Genomic DNA, 25903 nt, shown 5'->3' with positions numbered 1-25903 from the left:
CCACCCCCTTTTTATCTTTTATCTTATATTTTTTTTATTTTTTATTTATTTTAGGTATATGAGATATCTAGGCCCAAGTCCAATTTGTTATCTCGTTTTTTTTTTTTTTCCCTCCCTTTTTATCTTTACGCTTTAAAATCCTGGGTTTTTGGCTTTTTGCTATTTCTTTTTTCTTGCCCACCCCTTTTTTTATCTTCACACTTCAAAGCCCTAGGTTTAGAAAACAATCCGACAGCTTGCTACTTACAGTGCCTTGCTGGTGGCCGAAGCTTCGTTGCAAGCGGTCCTGCTGGGACCTGCTGGCAATAGCCAGGCCGCGTAGCGGGCCTAACTTGGCCCACTTCGAGACATGGTTTTATTTACCAACGTCACCACAAACACATCCTTGAATCAGTATTCAAATTGTTTGTTTTGAAGAGTTTGTCAAGAGTATGTTAATATTTGGTTTCCAGTTGTCAATGTTAAGATAGAACTCTTGAGTTGATTTTATTTAGTGAGAGAGGTGAAAAAAAGATGGGATGAAATATTTTGTCTTTTATAGTTAGTTTCTACAAAGTGTTCTCTCTATCTCATTTTGTATGCTTTAAGAAGCTGTACATGTGTTCTCGTTTTAATGAAAACAAACTTGAAAAACAGCCCCGAACAGTGTCTACATGTTTTTCAGTAGAAAAATTATTGAAAACAAAAAATAAAAATGTAAATGAACAAATTTTTAGAGGTTAAGTCTCTATTTTGAGGGTCTGTTCGTTTACATTTTTATTTTCTGTTTTTTCAAGTTTTTTCTCTTGTGAAACTTGTAAACCATGTTCGGTTGCTAATTTTGAATTTTTGTTTTCATAAAAGAGAGTTTATGTACAACCACTTTATGGCCTAGAAAATGAGAACTTTTGGTTGATAATGATAAACACAAATAAAAATTTCAAAAACAACTATTCTCTCTTTTTGCTTTCACAAAATAAAAAGCTTTCCTCTTAAATGAGAACATATGTAAACAAGTTGTGTGCTGATTAAGGGTGCGTCCATGATATTGTGGTAGATTAAAAAACCAGGGTTGCGAACAAGCCCACGACGCAGCCACTTGTGGCCTGCTAACAAACACTTGGGCTGCCAGCAAGGCATCACAACTATTTGTGGGTTTGCCGGCCTAAATCTAGGGTTTTTATAATGAAAAAGATAAAAATGGTAAAGAAGAGGAAAATAAAAAGTTATTTTGTAAAAGACAATGATTGATGTGTCTTTTAGTAATTTTTGGTTTGTAATATATATATGTCTTTCTTAAATATTAATAAAGAGATTGAAAGGGTTTTGGGTGGATTTTAAAAGCAAAAATCAGTCTAAAATCTTCAGTTTTTCTCTTTTTCTATCCAAATGCTCAACATTAGAATCAATAGAAAACTTTTTATCTATATGAATGAAATATTATTCATTGCAACTCCTTGTGGTTGTGGATACCTTCGAAGGAAAATTTCAAATTGAAATGAAGTGATGCCTATACATAGAATTATGGGCTGCGTTTGTTTCACATTGAGAATACACTTTTAGTATTCCCAAAAAAGTTAAACAGTAAAATATCCAAAAATTCAGATTTTTGGGAATACTACTCCCAAAATTATTCAACTTTTTTAAACCCCTTAAATTTGATAATTTAATTAATACCCCTAAATATTTTTTTTTAAATTACAAAAACACCCCAATAATCCACATTTACCAGATTCCGGCCACCACCACCGGAAAATGGCCGAATCTGGTAGAATGGCGCACTAACCGGTTGAATCTGGCCGGCAGTGCGCCATCTAGCCTTTTCCGGCCAGATCCATGGTGGATCTGGCCGGAAAGGCCAGATCTAAGGCCAAAATCTGGCCGTTTGCCGTAACACTCAGTCACGACGGCCAACAAACGGTCGTCGTTGATGGTCAACGACGACCGTTTGTTGGCCGTCGTTGAGAGCAAATACGGTCAGATCTGATCGTAGATCTGGCCTTTTCCGGCCAGATCCACCGTGGGTCTGGCCGGAAAAGGCCATAGCGACGCATGACCGGCAAGATCCAACCGGTCATGCGCCCATACGACGACTTCGGCCACCTCCGGTGGTGGTCACCGGCGGGGTGTTTAAGGGTGGGTTAGGGGTTTTTTGTTAACTTTTAATGTTTTATTATAGGGGGTATTTTGTAAAAAAAACAAACATAAAGGAGATTTTATTAATTTATAAATTTACCGTCTAATACCCGCCCAATTCAACTTTTTTTTAACTTTTTTCAAAAAACTTTTCTCCAAACCCCTAAATTTTGAACCAAACGCAGCCATGCATTTTCAAATGGGAATCCAATTTCATTGGCTCTTGTGATTTGGACCATTTGGTAGTCTACAAAACTTTTTTGACCATCTATTGTGTTAAAGAAATATCTGTATGATCCGACCGACGAATAATGAAGCAAGACTATATGATCCAACCAATATGTTATAAAATGATAGTAAGTTAATTTTCGTCATATGTTCATGCTATTAGTTAACCATAAAATACATAAAAATTACTAAAAATTTCATCAGAAGAAGGAAATCCCTCAAAATCGCTATACTTGCCAAAGCCCCTATGCATATAAAAATAAGTGTATAACCAAACAAATGTGTGCTAAATAACCAAGGCAAACGACAATCATGTATGGTAAAAAAAAAAAAAAAAAAAATGAAGAATGATAAAACTTATAGTGAAGTGCTTTGTGACGCAATTTCATAAAAAATGTAAATAAAATGGAATAATTTGCAGATAAGATTCACCAAAAAAATATTCATAAAATATATTAGAACCAGCAATTTGAATTGAATGATATGTTTGCCATGACAGCAACCTTTTTTTTTTCTCAAATGCGCAATGACGAGCAATGCTCATTGTACAAAGAGCATGGCTGGTGACCTAAATGGTCTATTAAATTTATGGTAAAAAATAGTACTACATCCGCTTTGCGAAACGATCTCCAACAACTGCAAAATGGCATGGTTGGAAAAACAGAGTATCGGCAAATGTTTTAAGATGAGGTGGATTGCTTCAAGTATGCATGAGGTCAGCACGATCCTGTGGCTTCTTCAAACCAGGGAAAACCATCTTTGTTCCAGGAAGTACTGCATAAAGGTTTCAAAAGTGTCAGAAAACTCAACATGACATACTAAGAAGCACTTTGGTACAGAAGAAGTTTTAATTCTGTCTAGGATTGATCACACAAACTGCCCTTTTTTTTTTTTTTCCTTATAATATAGGGATCATACCTTCTTGGGGTTGAGCAAGTAGTCGTACAATGTCTTTTCCTCCCAATTCACAGCCATGTTCTTGTTAGCAGCAGAGTAGGAGTACCCAGGTGTTGTACCAGATTGCCTTCCAACAGTCCATTAAGATTGGGCCCTGCAAATGACATCCATTTAGACAGAACAAAAGCACCTTCTAATTGCTATAATACCCTAAAATGTCAAGTTTCTCAAATAACTAATTCAATACTTTTCTGACTCTATTAGCTCACTCAACTCAACATCAAATTAAATTACATATTTATGGTTCCCAACTATGTTGTTGAACACACTACGGACATTGAAGAATCCCTTGGGTTAAGGAAAAGTCACGGCAATCCTCTGACAACCACATGTCCATACTCCATACACCCGTCAAAAAAAAAAAAAAAAAAAAAAGACAATCTACACATCTATTTTTCTTTTCTATCTGCACCGATGATAACGAACATAGAAATTGACTATTCTGATTCAATTCACAAAAAAGTTTTTAACCTTTTATTTTCATCTCAGCTACATAAATTACTTTTAATTAGAGCTACAAATTAAAGTTAAGACTTGACAATATCACACTGTAACATGTTTAAATAAGATTGCAGCAACAAAGAAACTACACAGAATCTTACTTACAAAATTACTATTAGCTTTTTAACGTCGAATTCAGAAACTTTCTAAACCATTGGATGGCTATAAATCAATGTAAAAAATTTAAGTTAAACTTTCAATCAACCTACCACACCCTAATCGGTCTGTTGAACCCTAAAACCTGTGCAAAAATTACTCTTCCCGAAATCTATCAACAAATCAAACATCCTCCAATACCAACATTCAATTATTTAACTCACCGTATCCTAAATATTTTAATCAGTTTCTTGAAGCTAGACCCTAAGGAAAATTTACTCTTACACAAATCTATTCGGGGGAAAAAAAAAATCAGCAAATCACATGCTTACATAAAAAAAGATTAAACCTTTCCATCACGCACAGTCAATAAAAAATTTAACTCACCAAACCTTAACATGTTTTAATCAATTTTCTGAACCCTAAAACCTAACAAAATTTAATCTTTCACGAATCTATAAACAAATCAACCAAAGACTAACAAAATCAATATACTCAAATCCGCCCATAACTTTCAGATCTAAAACAAATCAGATCCAAACACATCAAAATCAAATCAAATCAGACCAATAAAAATTGATGATAAATCAACTCACCCTGTTTGTGACCGGCGCCTTTTTCAACAGTGTGGCACTGGGCACACTTGGTCTTGAAGATCTTCTCACCGACCTTCGCATCCCCGGGAGGAGCCTCGCTAAACGACGCCATATCAGAGGTTTTTACAAAGAGAAAACTTTAGAGAGAGAGGGAGTATTTAAAAAGAGAGTTTTAGGGTTTTGGACCTTTTGGTGGGTGAATTCAATTGGGTCGTTGTAAAGTTGTAATTTGATTTGGTTTTCTTGAGAATTGCGGGGTTTCGTGGAATATTCCAGAGAGGGAAAAGCACGTGGCTGCATGGCTCTTTTTGGGGCGGAGTTACACGTGTCGATTTTTTAGTGGTGACAAGAAACATCAATTTCAACCATCCATTTTAATATGTAGTATTAAAAAGTTTGGGTGGAGTGGTATAGAAAGTTGCGTTGAAGAGGTGTCTAATGGGTCCGGTGTGAATTAGGTGGCCAGGAATCCGATACTATGTTCGGGTGTAAAAATCTCAAATGGGTTGAATATCTAAGGGTGCGTTTGGTTTAGTATTTTGGATAGGATTTTAGGGATAGTATTGGGTTATTGGATAGGGGAGTATTACGAGGTAAATTTTAAAAATTTGTGAAAAAGCCCTTAGGTTTACTAATTTAACTAAAGACCCTAATATATAAAATGACAAAAACACCCCCATCACCTGCAGTGTCAGATTCCGGCCACCAACGCCGGAATCTGACCGAAAAATTTCGTTAGGCACAGACCGGTCGGATCTGTGCCGTAACACGCCGTTATGGCCTTTTCCGGCCAGACATGTGGACTGGCCGAAAAAGGCCAGATCTACGGTCTGTTATGGCCGTCGACAGTCGGAAAAGGCAAACGAGGGCCATCTTTGGCCGGCTTTTTCGGTCAATGACGGCCATTTCTTTGGCCGTCGTAACGGCCAGATCTGGCGGAAAGGAAGCCACAGCGGTGAACTTCCTGCCATTTCTGGTCGGAGTAGTTAGGCGTTTGTACAGATTCGGCTATCACCGACGGTGGTTGCCGGAATCTGACAAGTTGGGTGATGGGGGTTTTTGTTAATTTTTAAACTTTTCAGGGGGTATTTAGTGAAATTAATAACCTTATGGGGTTAAAATATAATTAAAAAAATAGGGTAGTATTTGGAATAGTGTGCCAAAACTTATTTGGAGAATAGGATCCAGAATAGGGATAAAAATATTAAGTCAACACTGCAGTAAACCATCAACCATATTTTTAAGTCAAAATTTAATCTTATTGTACCAATTATAAGAAAAATGTATTTAGTCATGGGATGAAAAAGGAGAAGAGATTTTTAACCTATTCTTTTTCAATTTCATACAAAAGATAAAATATAATCTTTTTATACTCATTGATAATCTAATTTTGAAGATTGGGTTTATAATGAAAGCTAAAAAAATAACTAACAATTGCATAGGGAAGAGTAGGGACATTCTAACATATTTTATAACCAAGATATTAAAAAAAAAAAAAAAAAAAAAAAAAAAACACTTAAATCCATAGTTTTTAAATTAAATCATTAAAATATAGAATCACTAAACTAACTAGTTTAAGGGGTGTTTGTGAGCTTATCAACTGAGAAAATCAATTAAACTTTAAAATTAAGCTGATATTTTGTTTACAACTTTTTTGAACTTATAAGTTAAGTTTATATGTAAAAAAAAAAAAAAAAAAAAATAAAAAAAAAAAAAAGTTTGGGGAATATACTCTTTTTTTTTTTTTCTTATAAACATCACTTGTAAGTTACGTTGACAAATATATTATCACATTATCCTTATTTAATTTAAAAATCTATATAAACCTTACTTTATATTTCAATCAACTCACACTTCTATCACTATTCGTTGCAAAAATCTTCTATAATTATTCATATAAATTTTTAATAAATATTTATCTATAAAGTATTGTGTATTTAATTCTAAAATTAAATTATATTGTAACATGACGAAATATATTTTGATAGTTATAGTAAAAAATTAAGTTAGTATAATTTATTATTTGATAAAATAATATAGTACAATTTTCAACTACTTATAAGTCATTTATAATATTTTAACAAAAAAAATAACTATTTTCAAATGCTTATAAACTTAAATTAAAACGATTATAACGTATGTTCATAAACTCGGTCAAACAAACTCTTAATAGTATAGCTAATATCACAAACTTGAATTTTTATGTCTACACAATGGTATAGATATTACCTATAATCTTGTCGAAATCATAGTAAGAACCATGACGGGTCAATAGAATATCATTGTCCAACGAATTAGTAATAAAGTGCATCATCACCTTTATTAGCATCAAAATGATCAAATTATTCTGATTTCAAAACTGAAAATATTATTAACTTTCTTTGAATACAAATGTACAAAGCTTCTCCTTATACAGAGAAGTTCGGATTTCAAAATCTTTTGAATCCGTGAATAAGATAAATATTACACAAACCTCATGTCAATCACAACATACATGTGACTTGACTTTATCTAAACAAAACTTAATACGTAACTTAAAAGAAATAAAAAGCATAAAGAAAATATGACATGGGTCCCATGTGTTTCCCATGTTTAACACAATGTTTTACATTTTACATATTTTTATTACATATGATAAATTAGTCAAGATTTCTTTTAAATCTTCTGCGCAATTTTCTATCGGCAAAATCTTGACGCTCCACGTATTATTTCCGCTTGTTGGATACATGTCAGCGTAGTACGTATTGGACATTTCTAGTTGTCCAAATCTCCATCCTCTAGATTTCATTTCTAGTTGTCCAAATCTCCATCCTCTAGATTTTTATCAATCCTTATAAGTTATCCACCAACAAAGTATTCCTTGTGATGACACCATTCATGTTGACGACGAAGGCAACAATTCATGGACAATCCTTTAAAATGAATTTTATTTAAGCCATTCAAAGGTTACAAAAATAATTTCACGCAACACTGGGGACAGGTGGTCAATTTACTCATCCTTAGGTGGCATTTTGTATTTTCTCAAACGTCCGGTGGAGGTCCATGTTATTACCTAAACAGGAAAAAAAATTGAAGTCATTTACATCTGAAACCCTCTCTTTGCCGCTGTGAGAAAGAAGTTCATTCAATGTGATTTTGCACATCTTCATCGTTGTGTTACTATGGACTTATCAAATCCCGCGAAGAACATGCTTAGGTACTTTTCAATTTCAAACCCTAATTTCTGTCTTAACTATCTCAAATCCCTAGTTTTTCCCACATTCTCTCCCATTCCAATCTTGAATTATAATCACTTCCACTTAAAACCCACTTCAAATCCTTCTTATCTCTTCGTTTCCTCAACTGGGTCGTCTTCAATTTATTCTATTCGGCATCCATTTTCTCAATCTTCTCAGTCTTCACATTTCAAGAACTGTAATGGTCGTAGAAGTCAAAGGTTGGAACTTCGCTTGTTTACATCTCGAAGTTATTGTAGACACATTTCATCCTCTTTAACTGTAAGTTATAGTAGAAATTTTCAGTTTTGTAATGAGGGTATTGATACGTTTGGGCCATATGCGACTCCAAAGCAAGTTTCTGAGATCATTCAGTTGATTAGAGATAGTGATAGTGAAATGGAGTCCAAGTTGAATTCCATGAATGTCAGTTTGTCTACTGCTAATTTGATTGAGATTTTTCAGGTTTTGAATTGTGATAAAGTTCGTGCATTGCGTTTCTTTAAGTGGATTGAACATGTGCAGCCTGAGTTGTATGATAATTTTGACATTTGTAGTTTGGTTGTTGATAATTGTGGGCGATTGGATGATTACGAAGAGATGCGTGCTCTTTTGGAAGAGTTCAATGTGAAAAAAGTTTGTCTAACTGAAAAGGCATTTGGGTTTTTGCCGGTAATGATTTCGAGTAAGGCTTCAACTAGGAAACATATAAGGAGAGTAGTTAAGGTGTTGAATGAAGTTAGGGGCTCATGTCGTGTTTCTGGTGTACGTGCATTGATTGAGGGGTTCAGTGTTCTTGGATCCTTTGAAATGGCTCGGTATGTGATAACGAACACCGAGAAGAAAGTTTCTTACTACAATATTTTGATTGGGCAAATGTGTCGGAAATGTGATTTTAAAGGAGTGAGAGATTTGCTTGATGAGATGAGGCAAATAGGGTGTGAACCAAACAGTCAAAGTTATAATTATATCTTTAGTAGTTTATTTAAGAAGGGTGAAGATGATGGGGCTTGTAACGTGTTTAAAGATATGCTAGAAAAAAACTGCCCTCCTGATGCTGTAACCTATGAAATTTTTATACATAACTTTTGTAGACTTGGGAAGTTTAGTGTTGCATCTCAGTTCTTCGATGACATGGTGGGGAGAGGTATTCAACCTCGGCCTGCAGCGCATGCTGCATTTATCAAGGGTTATTTCAACTTGCAGCGATACAAGGAGGCACATGAGTATGTGGTTGGTTCAGCTGATAAATATAAGAATTCAAGCAACATGATGTACAGTTTGCTTGCGAGCCTGCATGATAAAAACAGAAATGCTGTCATGGCTAAGAATATTCTTTTGGAAATGATTAAGAAAGGTCTTAAACCTAACATTTCAGTATATAGGAGAGTATTGAAGCATCTGCAGATTGCAGATAGAGAAGACATGGCTAGCTCTCTAGCTAGCGGGCTTTCTAGTTTGAGTTTACATTCCACTAAGGAATCTGTATGATTTTTTTTTTTTTTAAATGAAATTCCATTACGTTATTTCTTCGTCTTCTTAGTTTAGCTCTGTAAAAGTAGCCTTTAGGAGCATTGCAGCTAAAATGAAGCTCAAGAGCAGTTTTTGCCAGAGGATTATTCTGAAACACCGCCTTGTGAATTTTTTTATTTTTTATTTTTAATTGTATCAAGCATCGGTGTCGGCTGCTGAAAATAAGATAAACTTTGTTTTGTACTTCCCTTGCTGTTGCAAACTGAGTTTGACCTTTGTAAATTATGATGACAATCCATTTTCCCCATCTATTGGCCTTAAACTTTTTTTGATCTTCAGTTTTGTAGTATAATTATAAAGGTGAATGATTTGGACTCTGTTTCTTAAAATATTTCATGTCCTTCTCCTCCAATATGTGTTTCTGTGATTAATGTCGGAAATTATTGTCAGATATTTGCTTTAGTATTCATTTTAGAGTTCCACATCCATGCTGTGATTGCTGAGAAAAACAGCGGCTGAAGTGCATGATTTAAACTCTCTATTTGCTTGTATTAGTCGATAAATTTTCTTGCGATGTCTTTAGATCTGCTTCTGTGCTACCCTGTGCTAATTTTTCCGTGTCCAGAATGAATATAATGTTGGATATGGAATACAAATCGAAACTCGAATAATTAAAGTGTGTAATAAAACAAATTTGAAAAGTAATCAATGCTGTTCAAATGAATTTTGGGATGATTCAGTTTTAGTTTGTGTTTGTGCTTGAGAAGAGGTAGGTTAAGACTGTTTCTGCAGTGGCAAGTCAGCAAACAATGCCGTTGACTGTAGGGTTAAGCTACAATACTGATTCAGTATAGTTACAATTTTGTAGCTGGAGAGTCGTTTATCGTAATTAAAATATTAATATACGAAACTGAAATATTCTTAATTGTTACCAAAATAATGTTACCACAGCTTCTTATCATTACATTTATGTCAAGTAAAACACTTTTGTTTTAATGAGAAACAAACGAGGACTTGATCCAACCTCACCTCAAGGTTTTGGCTGTAGGAAAGAAAACACAAGCCTATGATAAGTATTGGAACATTTAGGTGATCTCAAAACAAAACCATACAAAATAGACTAAAAGCTAACAACATAATACTATGTGAAAAACAAAATTGATGAATTTACAACAAAGCTTTTATGGTAAAAGTTATAATATAACTATTGAACCTTGTAATATCACAGTACAAATTCATAGCTTATTAGTTCTGTGCAACTATTTCATCTATGGCAAAGGTAGATTCACCTTCGCTGAAAGTTCAACCGTCCAATGAAATATGTGAAAAGTGAAGCAAGAACAATGGGATAAAGCATAACAATAATTGTTGAAACAACTAACTGATCAAAGTGAAACCCAAAGTAATCTTCTAAGAAGGCAGGAATTTTTTTGGTTTCTCCAAAAGCAACAATGTCCTTTTTGACATCCCCATATTGCGAAGTGAGCAAAACATTTAGTGTCCAGGCTGTAGGCGTCAAATAAAACAGCCATATCCACCATTTCGGAATTTGCTGCAAATTGAGCAACACAACCAAAACAACATGTAAGTTACACACTCTTTTAAGAGTTGTTCATTTATCTTTTTAAAATGGTAAGAAAAATGTTGTGCTTTATATGGTTCAATTCGAACCTAAGACATTTGAGTTTACAATTCATTCCATGTTTTTCTTTTACCATTAGTTTACTATTTGGGTTATCTATATTGCAATCTACCAAACAGTCGAGTTTCATTGACCTCTCTTGAAATTGGGTTAAAATACAAAGAAGATTCCACTAAACTTGGAAGTTTGTCAAAAAATCTCTATTAACAATATAAGGATTATCAAATTGTTAGAGACCTATGATAAAATTCATTTATTTATTATTATTTTTTTTTTATAGAATATAGGATAAATCTTTGGCTATCTGAACCAAATGGGTCAGAAGATAAATAAGATTTACCCTATACATTAAGCATTCCAGTGTTTTCATTATATCTTGGCACATAAGTTCAGCAGTTTTTTCTTTTTGGATAAAGAATGGTTGCGTACCTGTTTAGGAAGCATATACCCGGAGAAGAGACTCAATAATTTGTAGACAGCCGATGTGAAAATTGAGGATAGCGCAATGTCAGGTGTCAATGCCACAAGTAGCATTCCCAAATAAAGATAGTAGAGCTGTGTAAAGAACATGGCAATGAAGAACAGAAGCACTTTATGGACTGACCTAGAAAATCCAATCATCGGATATGCAATGGCCATAAAAATTACTATCTGGATAAATACATATGGAATCTCAATAGTCACCTGAAAACCAGTATGCACGTTATCAAAATCAGAATCCCAGTAAAATTTCCCTAATAATGTTCTTAATATGTGAAAGTTCTTTAGTGAGAAGGGAAACAAGCATCCGTTCAATCACAGCATGTCATGACATTGCACATGACTTGCAAGCGCATTGTGATTGGACGATTGCACATCTGCTGTCTCAGAGAAAATTTCTTACAATATGACACTTATGACATTGTACATTACAAAGTATGGTATTACAAGCGTCTAGAAAATCAAGTCTATAAACATCTCAAAGCATGTCCTTGTACGCATTACCTGTGCTAGTGCAAAAGCCAAAGAGGAGTACATTCCTGAGTATCTTTCTCGATACATAACAGTGCGCTCTGTTGCAACTGATGGTGCAACCGAGGAGCAGTTAGTTATGCCCAAGAATATTACAGAAATAAACATTGAGCCGAGTATGCGTAGCATATCCTGCTGATTGTTGCTGACAGAAAAAGACATTCAAAGTTAGCCTACCAAAGACTAACTCATATGTCATGTACAGAGTCATAAGATCAGTTAAATCTAGGTATGAATAGAAGTTCAAATTTGATGGTCATTCCTAATCAGCTTTTGCTACAATAGTAGTGAAATAAAGTTACTGGAATAGGTCTTTCAAAATGTAGGACATTATATTTGCAACATTGAACAATAAACTTGTAACAACATATGATCTGTAAATATTACATGCTTTACATTACAAAAACATGTCCCAACAAACTTTCTCAATATCGTGGTAAAGTTCTAACTCGTTAAAAATCTTCAGGCATATCTAGACACATATATTGTACTTTATCATACCATGGTACAACTACATGAGTGAAGTCAACATTTTCAATAAACTAATTAAATGTTAAAGATAATCAGTTGCGTAAGCTTAATGAACCAACTGATGGTCCAAAACTATTAAATGCACAATTAAAACTAAATTTCTTGTCACTAAAAGTAAGACATACATATTGTTTGGAAGTCATTGATGCTTATATGCAAACATGTTGCCTACATATAAGCAATGTGTGTTTGAACATGCTACAAAATTATCTTGCATACTTATATATCAAGGATTTGATCAGGGCTATCACTTTTTTAATACAAGCTGATCCAAATTGACATAAAAATGTAACCAAAAAAAATAAAAAATAAAAAAATCTAAAACAGATGAAAGAAGTTAAAAGAAAAATAAACTTACATTTTATTTCCCTTGTCCCAAAATAGTAAGCCAAAAACCAAGGATCCTACAACCACGCGCACCATACGTGACAAGTTGTAAGAAGGATTTCTCCAATATGACAAATGCTGTTTCCACAAGCAAAATCTGAATTGGTTCCAACCACTTTGTGGAAAACGAGTTGGAAAATTCAGATCCCTTGAGCCGGGAGGTGGAGTACTAGACTCTCTTACAAGCTCGTTGTTATACCTACAAATGAAAAGTTTGTAAGTGTTTGCTTGTTACAGTCTAAGTATAGCAACTTAAATCTATGATGCAAAACCACAAACAATAAACTGCAAGGTAGAATTGAGTTAAAAAATATTAAGCTAGTAAAAGATCCTAAACTATAGTGTATTAAGCTCTTTAAAAAGGTGGCCTCTCATGTATGCAGTGTGAACTAAACTCAAGTTGGATTCAGAAAAAAGAACCTCTGCTTTGATAATATGTTAAGTAATCACCTGACAGAAGCTTAGTCTATTAAGAGGATAGACAATAGCTAAAATACTTACAAAAAAAAACAAAAAAAAACAAAAATAGATGGAACAAATGGACTAAGCCCAAATACACACAGATTTACAGATACAAACACAGACGTATATATAACATAGCCACTTTCGTACCATGTTAAGTAACTACTGAAATAATACTGGGATTATACCATGACAGATTTCCCATTTTAACACCAGCTTCTAAAAGATGTCCTAATAATACCTCACGCTGCTAATAAATTATGAACTACTTCTACTTGCTATGGTATATTAACATTGCTTTTATGTATTTGGTTATACTGATGATTGATGCGTCAACCTCGAAGCCTTTTAAATTACTAATTAATAGCTATGCTATTTAAAATGGCTTTTCTGATACCAAGTAACCTAGTGGTCAATTAGTAAGTCCGAAACCAGTAAATATTGCAATTGAACTTACTCGTATAGAGTAGAATCCTTGTATATTTGGGCAAAATCTATACCAAGTTCAGCTTCTGTAGATGGAGAAGTGACTTCTAAGCAGCCACGTTGCAGGATTATAATTTTTTGTAATCTTTGGCACCCCAAAGACACCCTGTTAACATGACGACTTTAAACAAATAATTATCTAGTACAAGCAGGTAGTATATTATGCCTCTCTCTAAAGAATAATGCATAATCTAATAGGCGCAATACTAAAGACAAAACTAACCTCAAAATATTGTATAACTCTACATGAATGTTGTCCTAATGGTCCAGAGTAGATTATATGCCCTCCTCTTTTCAAAAGAATCAACTGCAATGAATATTATAAACAAAGAGATCAATTTCCCAACTTTGTCATTTGACAAGAAAATGTTGGCTGATGTTCCCCTCAGTCTATCTCAAGGAGTTCATTAGTGAAAAAAAAAAAAAAAAAAAACAAAGTTTTACCTCATCAAATGTTTCAAATATTTCGATACTTGGTTGGTGGATAGTGCAAACAATTGTTCTTCCTGTATCAGCTACATTCTTCACAGCTCGCATTACAATTGCTGCTGCTCTAGCATCCAAACCAGTTGTTGGTTCATCCAAGAAGATAATAGAGGGGTTGGCAACAAGCTCCACTGCTATTGTTAGCCTCTTCCGTTGCTCAATTGATAGACCACTAACACCAGGCATGCCAACTAAGGCATCCTTGATTCCATCAAGCTCGATGGTTTCAAGGACTTCATTGACAAACAGCTGCAGAGACACATACGAGTTAGTTTACAATAAAAATGGATTTAGGACCAACTAATGTTTAAGGCACAATTAAAAAAAAAAAAAAATAATAATAATAATAAAATAAAATAAAATTTGATACAAGGAAATTGCACCAACACATAAAAGATTCTATTGATTTAAGAGAAAAGTCTTTTCATTTGAATTCATGTCCTTTCTAAGACTAAGCATTAACAGTCTTTCTTACCTTTATAGTTTTTGAGTCTATCTGAGAATCAAGACGCAGCGAAGCAGAAAATATCAAAGATTCTTCTACAGTGATTAGTGGAGAATGTATGTCGAATTGCTCACAGTAACCAGAAATTCTAGCAAATGTTTCTTGAACTTTAGGATACCCACCAACTTTTATTTCCCCTTCAATGTAACCACTAGTTTTTCTTCCAGCAAGAACATCTAAAAGTGTCGTTTTTCCAGCTCCACTAACACCCATTAATGCTGTGAGAATACCAGGTCTAAATGCACCCGTAATATTTGAAAGAAGCTGGAGTTTTCTTTGAGCAAATCCTTTTTCTCTCATTTCCTTGTACCAAAGAAAAGATGAAATTATTGTATGCCATGAAATGCCTGTTTATATCCAGTGATAGAAGTGATTCCACACAATAAGAAAAAACTGTTTACGTTATTACCAAAGGGGTATCAACGGCGTATTGTACATCCTGAAATGTTAATGTCAGGGGTTCAACAGGTAAAGCCATCCTGCCTGTTGATTGAAACAAAACACTGATAAACTTACTGAATAAAAACTAACCATCTCATTAACATGTGCCTTTTCTGAAAATATAAAAATTAATCATAATGTTAAATTGTATGTTCAAAGTACACATATCAAGGAAAACTCTTGCTGCCAAGAGTCTTGAAAAGGACAAGATCTGAGTAGCAGTGGATACAATCAGGTTCCTATCCTTTCTAAGGTCAAAGCCAAAGTTTCTAATTCCAGATACATGTTAACGGGAACCAAATTCAACCAGAGGGGACAAGTACTAAAATAAAAATGAACTGATGGGGAACAAGGAAAGCAAGAAAATAAATCAACCTTTATTAGACTTGCTGTCATCGCTAGGAAGAGAATCCTTAGACTTTACTTCCACGCATGCCCCACTGTCAATATTTCGTATGTGGGAGAGCTTTTCAAGTGAAACAATAGCACAAGATGATTTGGAATCTGAGTTTGAAAATGTAACGTGATGAATTATAAGATTGTTATATTTCTCAAGTTTAATAAAGTACAATAAACAGATGAAACTTACAGTTGAAGAAAGTCAAGATCAAACTGAAGCCACTGTCGAAAATTAAAATGAACCCAATTAAAGCAGCAAGTGATATCCAGTAAAACTCTTCACCAAAGTTTAGTCCACGACTGACTAGAGTTTGTTGTCCAATAGTAGTGGTAGTGTTTGCTGAAAGTGTCTACAAATACATAAACAGAAAACTTAAAAGTGTGAGATCATCTGTGCTTTGATCTGAATGATAGAGTTACAAAATTAGTTACTCATCTGGCATTTTCATAACCATCAAGAAATTAAAATGCATGCCCCAATATTCATCATGTACTAATATGAAGGCAACAAAACTTTTTAAGTTCAGCAAAAATAGACAGCATCAATGATTAAATGAGATGGACAAACAAACATGACATCAATATGTCTATCAAATAAAATCTTGCTAGAAATATATTCATTCTAAGAATCATTGCGTCACTACATAGATAGAAAACTAAAATAAATCCAAATGTGGCATTATTTTTTGAGAGGGGCATAAATAGGATAAGGTGTATTTACCCAATTTATAATTTTTTTCCATTCTAGTAATGTTCTTTGAATTAAAGTAGAAAAAACCCTAGAAAGTAAAACCAAAACAAACATTTCTTACAAGAATGTTACTAGGAGTCACCTTACCTGGACCATAACTTTTAAGATGAGAGGCTCACCTTTTGCCATTTTGGAGCAAGAAATTCATTTATGGAAAGGCCTATCTCTCCATACGTCAAAGGGGATACCCAGAAACCCCATTTCAACCAAATTGGCATCGAGGCTGCGATTTATCACACATCTTAAGTTAATCATTTTAGTTGATATATAATTCTAAAATCAAAATTGAAGTATGCATAACCTACGTCGTGTTATAATGAAGCCAGCAAAGGTGAGGGCAGAAATTAATACAAGATGACAAGCTGCTAAAGCAGTAGCTTGAGTCTGAAAGACTGAGGCCAAGAAACGAAACATGGATGATGATGCCGCGTGCACAGCAAAAAGTAGAATCAATTGCCGAAAGAACCTAAAGCACATGATCAAAGTTTAGAGTCGAAGCTAAGAAAATTATCATGAGCTTTGCACTCAGCTAAGAGTCTTATAATATCTGACTGACACCCCCATTTGTAGTGGCTAGTGTCATAAACAAAAGATAATATAGAAATAATTCTAATAGTAATGAGATAAAGAAACCAACTTCATGAAAATAAAATCCAACAAAACAAGCAGTAATCTAACTTAAATATGTAAGTTCCTAAAATAAATGCTTCCTAAATAATACATCAACGTAGATTTTTCATACATTTTAAATGCATTAGATGCTGTAAATTATTATACTTTTCTAAGATTATGGACACCAAGAGTCTTTCATTGACATATGCCAAAGACATATGATACCATAATCCATGGTTATGAAAATTAAAGGATTTTTTTTTTTTTTTTTTTGGTGGTGATAGAAATGATTATTAACTTTTTAAAATGTTAAAGCAAAGGTCAATATCATAGAAGGCCTAAAATCAATAGCCATGAAATATAGAACTATTCAAAACTAAAATAGAAAAAGTATTATGTGCTTAAGTTATCTATATGAACATTCAATAAAATTAATGTTATATATGCATCTATATTCTCTTTCATCTTGCCAGCATTACCATGATTGGTGGTTTAAAAAAAAAAAAAAAAAAATAGCGATTGGATTTAATTGGACAAACATATGAATGATGGGGTTAGTACGTCTGATTGAAGACTATAATTAGATAAAAGAGAAGTGATACTAACCTCCAAAACTGAGGGCTGTATCCAATGCCATAATAAGTAATAGATGTCCAGACTAGAGATTCTAAGAATGAAAAAGGAAGCTTTAAGACTGAGGCTGGAACAGCATAAGCCCACGCGGGGTAAAAACGCAGATCTCTATGTTTGTAAAAGAGTGGAAGTCTTGAAATAGTCATTGGCACCTCTGGATACCCATCAACTAGAAGTAGGTTGAGTGCAAAAAACATGGCACCCATATAGAATACAGCATGGCGAGAATCAGTAGCATTTCGAGCATGCCAAAATACAGTTACTGTGATACATGCAAGGATGGCAACCTGTAAATGAAAAAATCCTAACTTTTAGCAATACAATATTCATGCCCACAAAAGGAGATAAAATCATTAGGAGTAGCTAAAATATAGACAGGCTCTATTGGTTCTGAAGTCTGTAAGAAACATCCATCAAATATGAAAATTTGCATAAATATCTTGTAATATTGTCGGAAGCCTCTCTAAAGCTTTATAAATGTTATCACAAACTTCTGCTGCCCATTTACTAAACAAGTTGAGTCTGCCAACTAAATAATAAGGAGTTGAACGAAAATTTAGGAAATAAATTTAACCTGGCTTAATTTGAATATATAGACAAAAGAATTCCTCTTCATAAGAAGAAGTTCCCTTGACATGCCAGCTCTGAAGAGTTCCCATTTAGAAACTGAATAGGCACTAAAGGAAAGAGCATTTTTATGGCTTTTGGATTTATCATAGGGCACTGATAGCTCTTCATCAACCTTCTTCCCTAAGGGAGATTCCTTAAATTTTCTAGAAAACATATCAACTGAAAAATAATCGGAAGGAAGCTCCGTTTTGTACGAATATTGTGCTTGATCTTTCTCTGAGATAACCTGCATAGATTGGTCAAGTATATATACTTCATCATAAGAAGTAAGAGCATATAGTACAAGAAGAATTTCAAAAATTGATGTAATTACCTCCTGGAGGAACTCGGCAACTCCTTTCCTTTCAGGACATCTAAACCCACATTCCTCAAAAAAATTAAGAACATACTCACGTGGACCATGATACACAATTTTCCCTTCAGCCATCAGAATAATGTCATCAAAGAGTTCAAAGGTTTCTGGAGCTGGTTGAAGAATAGAAATCAGTAAAGTAGCATCTGTTATGTGCGTCAGCTGCTTTAGACAAGAAATAATCTGAAATGTGGTGGCACTGTCTAACCCATTTGTTATTTCATCCATAAACAAAGCTTTTACTGGACCTGTTATCATCTCCCCTGCGTAATATAAGTAGAAGATGCTTAACTCAAAACTGGATCCAGATATAACATATTTTAACAAGTGTCCAACATTAGTATTTTTAATATTGTATACTAGATTTGATAAGCTGTAATGGATCTAGCAAAACGGAAAATATGAATCTGTGTTTAAGGTCCAATATTTCCTATGAGACCAAGATAAATGTAATATAAATTTGTTATTAGAAAAAAAAAGTTATGCATAGGGGTTGAAATACAAGATTTTGTGTCAGCCAACTCTAACATCATGATAACTAACAATTCGACAAGAGCCCGACATCAGTATTCACTCTAACAAGTTTATTGATACAATGCCTAGTACAATGAAGCTGCTGCTACTATATGTATCTGTACCTGTAGTCAGTCTCTTTCTCTGGCCCCCAGAAATGCCTCGTTTCATGGCATCCCCAACCAACGTATCAGCACATATATCAAGTCCTAGGATCTGAGAAACCAAGGAAAAAATAAACAAACATTTTTGTTAACTAATAAAACTTTTATACCAAAAGAGTTATAGGAAGGAAGCATAATTTCCCGTCTCCAAGAAATATTACTTTTAGTAGGTAATCCGTTTGAAGGGTTCTCTTTACTCCTCTGACAGAAGTTGCCTGTTTAAAAAAAAAAAAAAAAAAAAACACCGTACTCATTGTCATAAAAAAGTGAAAGCTATTAGAATAAGATCAACGAAAAAATAAAATAAAATAACTTACAGGGTCAAAATATGGTACTAGGGGTAATCTAATATGGTCGGATATAACCATGGTACTTTTGCATTAGCATATACAATCATCATCATATAGATACAATAACATAAATTACCAAATAACTGATATCTAACATCATAAACTAGAAACATCAAGTTACCAATACCCAAAAAATAGATCTTTGAACCATATTACTAATGTAACTCGAGATCTCCCTTGTCAGTAACTCAAACAACAATTATACCTAAAGACTTGAATTTCAGGTTAAGGAATAAATCTAAATTGGTCCAAGTATGAATTTGAATGATATTTGTCAGCATTTCTCGACTATATATAAGTGTTAATTACTGCTATATCAGCATTTAGATTATCAGGGTATAATGGCACACATGAACATATTTTTCAAAGATATTGCGAAAAATTCTTGTACATTTAACTACATTTTCATCAAAATGCACCAGAATTCCCTTTCCTGACACTAATTAGGGGCACTCTATACGCTCAACAACATGACAATCTCAAGTTCTTATTTTAAGATTACATTGAACATGCTCCATGTTCTAATTGTCGAGCGCGTCAACCACGACGAAGTCAATTAGTATTGCAATAATACATTTTAACAAAATGTGTCGACATAAAATACTGAGAGGGGTTTTTCTTTTTCCTAATTTCTTTCTATTTGGGGATTTGAATAACTTAACATTTAGGCTTCCAAAATTCAGAGGCTGAAAATTTCTGGAAAAAAATAATTAATAAAAAACGAAACCCATTTGAAGAGAAATATTATGTTCCTGGGATTTGTTACTTATGCCCATAAACTCACCTACGCAGCCAATTCGCTGGCGTTCTCCGAAATTTGGAACCACTCGGTTCTGAATTTCGTAAGAAAATGAGTCTCCATAGCACTCACTGCTACGACGCCGGTTCATCACGAGGAGGAGAAATGGCTGTGGGACGGGATTGCAAGATTGAAAATTTGAAAGTGACTGGACACAGTTTGGACTTTGGAAGTGAAAATGGGATAGAGATTCAAAAAGAGAGGAGAGAATGGAGATATTGATACGCCGTCGTTTCGAGTGCCATTAATAACATTTGGGCCGGAAAAACTTTTCACCACCTCATCTTTTTCAAACAAACCCTTTCCGACCTTTGGTTTTCCAAAACTGTCAAGTTCCACCCAACATTAATCTCAGTCAATTTAAATTTGTTTGACCAACTTTGGCCATTTAAATAATTTATTTCGAATTAACTTAAAATTAATCAAAATTAATCAACCACTAATCCAAGTATAATCAACAATAAACCTCAGAGCCGAGCTACAACAAAATTTATATAGAAATGCGTTAACACTTTGACCTCGTAAACTTAATTTTTATCTAGCCTCCTTATTCATTAAACATTAATTTGACCCCATTTGAAATTTCCTGCTTATAAACTTGACAAGTATACTTCATGTTGGCTTATAGTGAAATTTAAGAAACCATTGGGGTTTCATTAATATTTTATCATAACGTTTAAAATTACCAAAAAGCCCACATATGCTAAATTAATTTCATTGCTTCCAAGACATCAGCCCAAATATTACCTTCATGAAAGTATCTAAGTCAGGATCTGGAATAATTCCGGCTTCTTTCTCTCTTCTACTGACCTCGAGCATAATCTCTTAATAGGAGGAAAAAATAAAATAAAATATGGTCACTACTATCAGTCAATCAATTGATATGCTAATAGTATTTAAAACTAATATAGAAATTAATCTACCTTCTTTGCTTCCAACGCCTTGACAACGAGCCGAAAAATCTAGGGTTTCCCTCACAGTCATTTGAGCAATGTGTTGATCGTATTGATTTACATATGTAGATGTTTTTTGGGGAACAAACTCTTCTAATTTGTATCCATTATAAGAAACTTCTCCTGTAATCTAATTGAGAGAAAAAGAAGTAAGAGAAAAAAATATCTATACTATAAACATGATTAATTGTATAAATTAAAAAAAACTATATTTAAACACTATTAGAAATACGTCTTATACCGAAATAAGCTCGATGTTGGAAAAGATAAATCTTGTGTCAAAGTAAGCCTTCCTTGACATGAAATTTTGTGCCAAGAACTCGCATGAATCAAGGTATTAAACTATATATCAACACGAAATCGTGTCGACATACTATAATTGTATTGACGCTAGGTCGCGGCGTCAGGCTTTAGCGTTGGTGGATAGTTCAATTCCGATGGTGGAAGGATTTGTTTGGTGCATCATCACCTCATTCCTATGTTCTATGATGTAAAAACTATTGTCATATTTACCTTGAGAGATTTTTCTAGATTTCCAGAAAGAGCTTTTAAAAAAGAGGTCTTCCCACATCCCGGAGGACCAAGCAATAGAGTGATCCTGCAAGACAAATAAACATGACAACTGCATCATTTGATACAATTTTTTTTTTCGGATAGAACTTCGTAAAGTTTATATATCTAAACGGCTTCTTTAAATAGAACTTCATAAATTAAGTTTATGTAACTTACCTTCCAGGCTTTATTATACCACTAACTTCATTAAGAATGCTTATCTTTGCTCGACTTGACTTTGAACCAAACAACCTCTCCAAGTACTGAAATTAAGTTCCGAATCAACATATATATTAATTAATTGTATTTTATATGCGATCCAATAAAATTGTATATATGTATAGCTTATTAATAGAATTTGAATAAAAAAATTATGGAGTATACTTGTCTCCTTTGTACCTTAAAACAACTAGTATATATATTAGATATGTGTCATTAATTAATATAAACAAAATTTAATGTTGATATATCTCTAAATTAAACTATTTTCAACATATACTTACGGAAAAAGTGCTTTTAATGGAATTCCAAATTGTTGGTAAGGGCTTCCCATGAACCACTTCACATTCAGCTTCCACACACAGATTCTTGTATCTCACTTCTACTGTGGGCAATTCTACTCCAACTCTACATTAATCAATTAAAAATGTAATATAATACATTAATTAATCATCAATATGGAAACTGATAAATAAAAAACACCAACTCAAAAATTATTTCCTATTTTCTTTCCAAAAATGAGAAACAATTCTTTTATAGTACTTTGAACAAGTCATCGAACGCATTTTTTTTTTTCTTAAATTCAGTAAATCCAAAAAAAAAAAAAAATTTAAGAAAAAAAAAAAAACTATTTTGTGTGGTATCTTTCATTTGAAGCAAAAATAAAAAAAGGTTTTCGAATTTCTGAATCAAATTCAGAAAACACAAAATTATTTTACGAAACGAAACTGCATGAATGCATGCACCCACAAAAGTTATAAAACGATTTTTATAAAATTAAGAAATACTTATAAAACTTATAAAACAAACTTTTTTAATAATATATTATTATTTGAAGACATTATAGAAAGCATTTTTCTTATTATATTTTTTAATTCAATAAATAGAAAATTAACTCGATTTCGAAGGCATCCTCCCATCGATTTTCCTCACAAAAAATTAAAATAAAAAACAAAAAAAAAAAATAGTAATATTTATAGTAAGTTTTGAAGTAGAAATACGAACGCTTTTCTAATATTTTCGATCCAGAAAACACAAAATCAATTTACCAAAACGAAACTGCATGCATGCATGAATGAATGCAGCCAGAAAAGAAATACTTGTCCATTCTTCGTCTAATCTTCTGCAACAACAGAAGATTATCATGTTCAATGTGTTTGATGAGCTTCTGTATGAATTCATGGCGCTCGAGAGCTTCAAGCTTCGTAACATCGGTCACCCGCCGTCCGTTTTCATCATCGTTGTCAAACAATGATGATCTCAATCGTTTAAAAGTCGGTAGCCTTTGAATTTCACCCCACTGTAAATCATGATATTCATTATCATTTGCATCGTCTTCCTTCAAAGAACCTGAAGCTAAATCGCCTCTTTGAGCCATGCTTTTCTGTGTAAACCAGTCGGCTTCTTCAATATATAATATTGATTTGAGAAGAGAATTAAAATATAAGCAAAGTTTAGTGATAGGAGACAACGTAATGAGATTTTGAGAATATTACTATTTAATATTGATGCTGTATATTCAGTTGTTTTTCACACATCTTACAAGTATTCATATGAGAGAATATATACACTTTAACAGGAATCATTTTAAGTAAGAATCTAAGAATCAAGGTCATTAATTGCTGAGTATAAACATGGAAAATGATAGCTGGTGTATCCTTGATTTGGTGTTGGGAATCTGCGGTTGACCTTTATTGCCAGAGTTGGTGAGATATGCTTAGGTGGAAGATACTTCCGTGATACAACGTCACTGACAAAATATTATCACATGAATTAATAAATGATTAAGATGACATTAGTCGCTTGTTAATATAGGATAAGATATATAATAAAGAAAATTACATTTACCGCCCTAGGGTTTGGGTCATGTACCTGGTCCAGCAGTTTAAACTATTACATAGACCTCATCTTATTCTAATTTACGTTAACCTATGTAAAGACAAAACAGATAATTCACTCGTATACGTAAATGGAAAATGGGTAATTCACCATTAATTGACTCTTCTATCTGTGAACAATGTTGTATTGGACTTAAGATTTGAGTAACGGTTATTAGTTTGAGAGGGGTATTTCTCAGTATTTGAATGGCTAGGACCTTGAATGGGACTAAAACTCAAGGGCGGATATTAAGTCATTCTCTTTATATATATATATATATATATATATATATATAGAGAGAGAGAGAGAGAGAGAGAGAGAGAGAGAGGATCAACTCTTAAGGTTGCTAATTATTTTTTATTCAGATGCGATCATGAAAGTTATCACAAACTCCTGTTGAATTAATTATCCAACCATAGATAATCAGGAATCTTGACTTGTTTTGTAAAATTTATGAAAACCTAGCCTTGATTTAGCAACACTCTTTATATATATATATATATATATATTTTAATTGTTGGGTTCATATATTGTTTTATATTAAGAATGAGAGGATTGTCACCTCATCTGCTAACGAGTGATATAGTATCTCAACTTTTTATTCTAACTGATATGGTGCCAATTTAATCAACACCACATCATATTGATTATACAATTTTGTGAAGTTTTTGCGTTTCTTATGATTAATCTGATGTTGATATATCGCAATTAGAATCACAACTTTTGTATTCATAGCTTTACTGTTTGTTAATATATCAATTACATATTATTATGTACAATAATGTGACATATAGCATTAGGATCCAACTTTGTATGTTAGCTTATTGTGTTTGGGTCAGCACTCAACATCTCATTGTTACTATAACTATAAAATTATTTGATCGAGTGGTTTAAAAAACTAATAGCTATAAAATTTATTTTAATCATATAAATATATTATTGTACAATTTTTAAAACTACTTTGATTTTAGAAATGTATGCCAATAAAACCCAGGGAGAATATCATATATTACTTTAAGTTTCCAAATTTATCATTTGGATAACAACTTTCACACTTTTTATCAAATGAACCTTTAAAGTTGGAAAATTGTATTGTAGATACCCCTTTTATTTAACTCTGTATGTTATTGTTTGTGGTAGATGGGTGATATAATAAATTCAATCTTATAAGAAATGTTGGAGTAAAATGATTACTTTGATCTTATAAGAAAGTTATTTATAAACCGAACAATAACATAACGAAGTTAGGGTAAAAAGGTGTATTTGATAAAGTTTTTAAACATTAAGGGTCCAGTTTATACATAAAAGGGTATTAGCAATATATTTTTTAAACTTTAAAGATCTATTAATAAATAAATTTCAAAATTTGAAGATATTCTATGATTCTCCCATTAAACTCATATTAATTAATTGATTCAACCATGTCAAAGTTGTTCTATTAACTTAAAAGCCAAGTGATAATCAATCAAATTTTATCACATGAACACACAAAACCAAGAAAGTTCAACTTTAAAGAATATAAAGTATCATTATGCTTGATCTTTCAGTTTGGAGAAGTACAAATAATATGAAATGGATTCTCCTAATCAAATTAAATTCATAAATAATCTTTTGCTTTAGTTACCAATAAAGACATTAATTACTTCTTACTTTTAATTAATTAAAGATAAGATTTTGAAAGATTTTAAATAGATTTAACTATTAGCATTAATTTATCTTTGTGCTTTGTGTAATTGATGTTAAGAAGCTGTCACAATTAATCTGATTTCATTTATTATTATTTGATTGTTTTGGAAACGTGCATCTTTTGGTATATTTTATTTAGAAATAACTAATTCTATAATCTCCTATGGACAAATTTTGAGATTGAGATTTCCCACATGCTTTCAAGATTTTGTGTTTGTTTATGATAAATCTCTTAATTTACTTACCAATAAAGACATTAATTAATCTAAAACAATTCTTT

The 25903-nt window shown here is 32.9% G+C and overlaps 1 protein-coding gene and 2 pseudogenes across 1 annotated transcript; 1 reads left to right on the top strand and 2 right to left on the bottom strand.

Moving 5' to 3' along the window:
* Positions 1-2770: 2770 nt before the first annotated feature.
* LOC116106552 lies at positions 2771-4740 on the bottom strand (annotated as a pseudogene).
* A 2793-nt stretch (positions 4741-7533) lies between these two features.
* LOC116106556 (pentatricopeptide repeat-containing protein At3g04760, chloroplastic-like) lies at positions 7534-9509 on the top strand. The gene is made up of 2 exons (XM_031392929.1): positions 7534-7990; positions 8174-9509. Exons 1-2 carry the CDS (start codon positions 7655-7657, stop codon positions 9197-9199), a joined length of 1362 nt encoding a protein of 453 aa, XP_031248789.1. The 5' UTR covers positions 7534-7654; the 3' UTR covers positions 9200-9509.
* An 856-nt stretch (positions 9510-10365) lies between these two features.
* LOC116106525 lies at positions 10366-23478 on the bottom strand (annotated as a pseudogene).
* Positions 23479-25903: the final 2425 nt, after the last annotated feature.

Source organism: Pistacia vera, unplaced genomic scaffold (genome assembly GCF_008641045.1).
Source record: "Pistacia vera cultivar Batoury unplaced genomic scaffold, PisVer_v2 Contig52, whole genome shotgun sequence".
NCBI classification, from domain to species: domain Eukaryota; kingdom Viridiplantae; phylum Streptophyta; class Magnoliopsida; order Sapindales; family Anacardiaceae; genus Pistacia; species Pistacia vera.
This window is presented reverse-complemented; position numbering and strand designations above follow the sequence as displayed.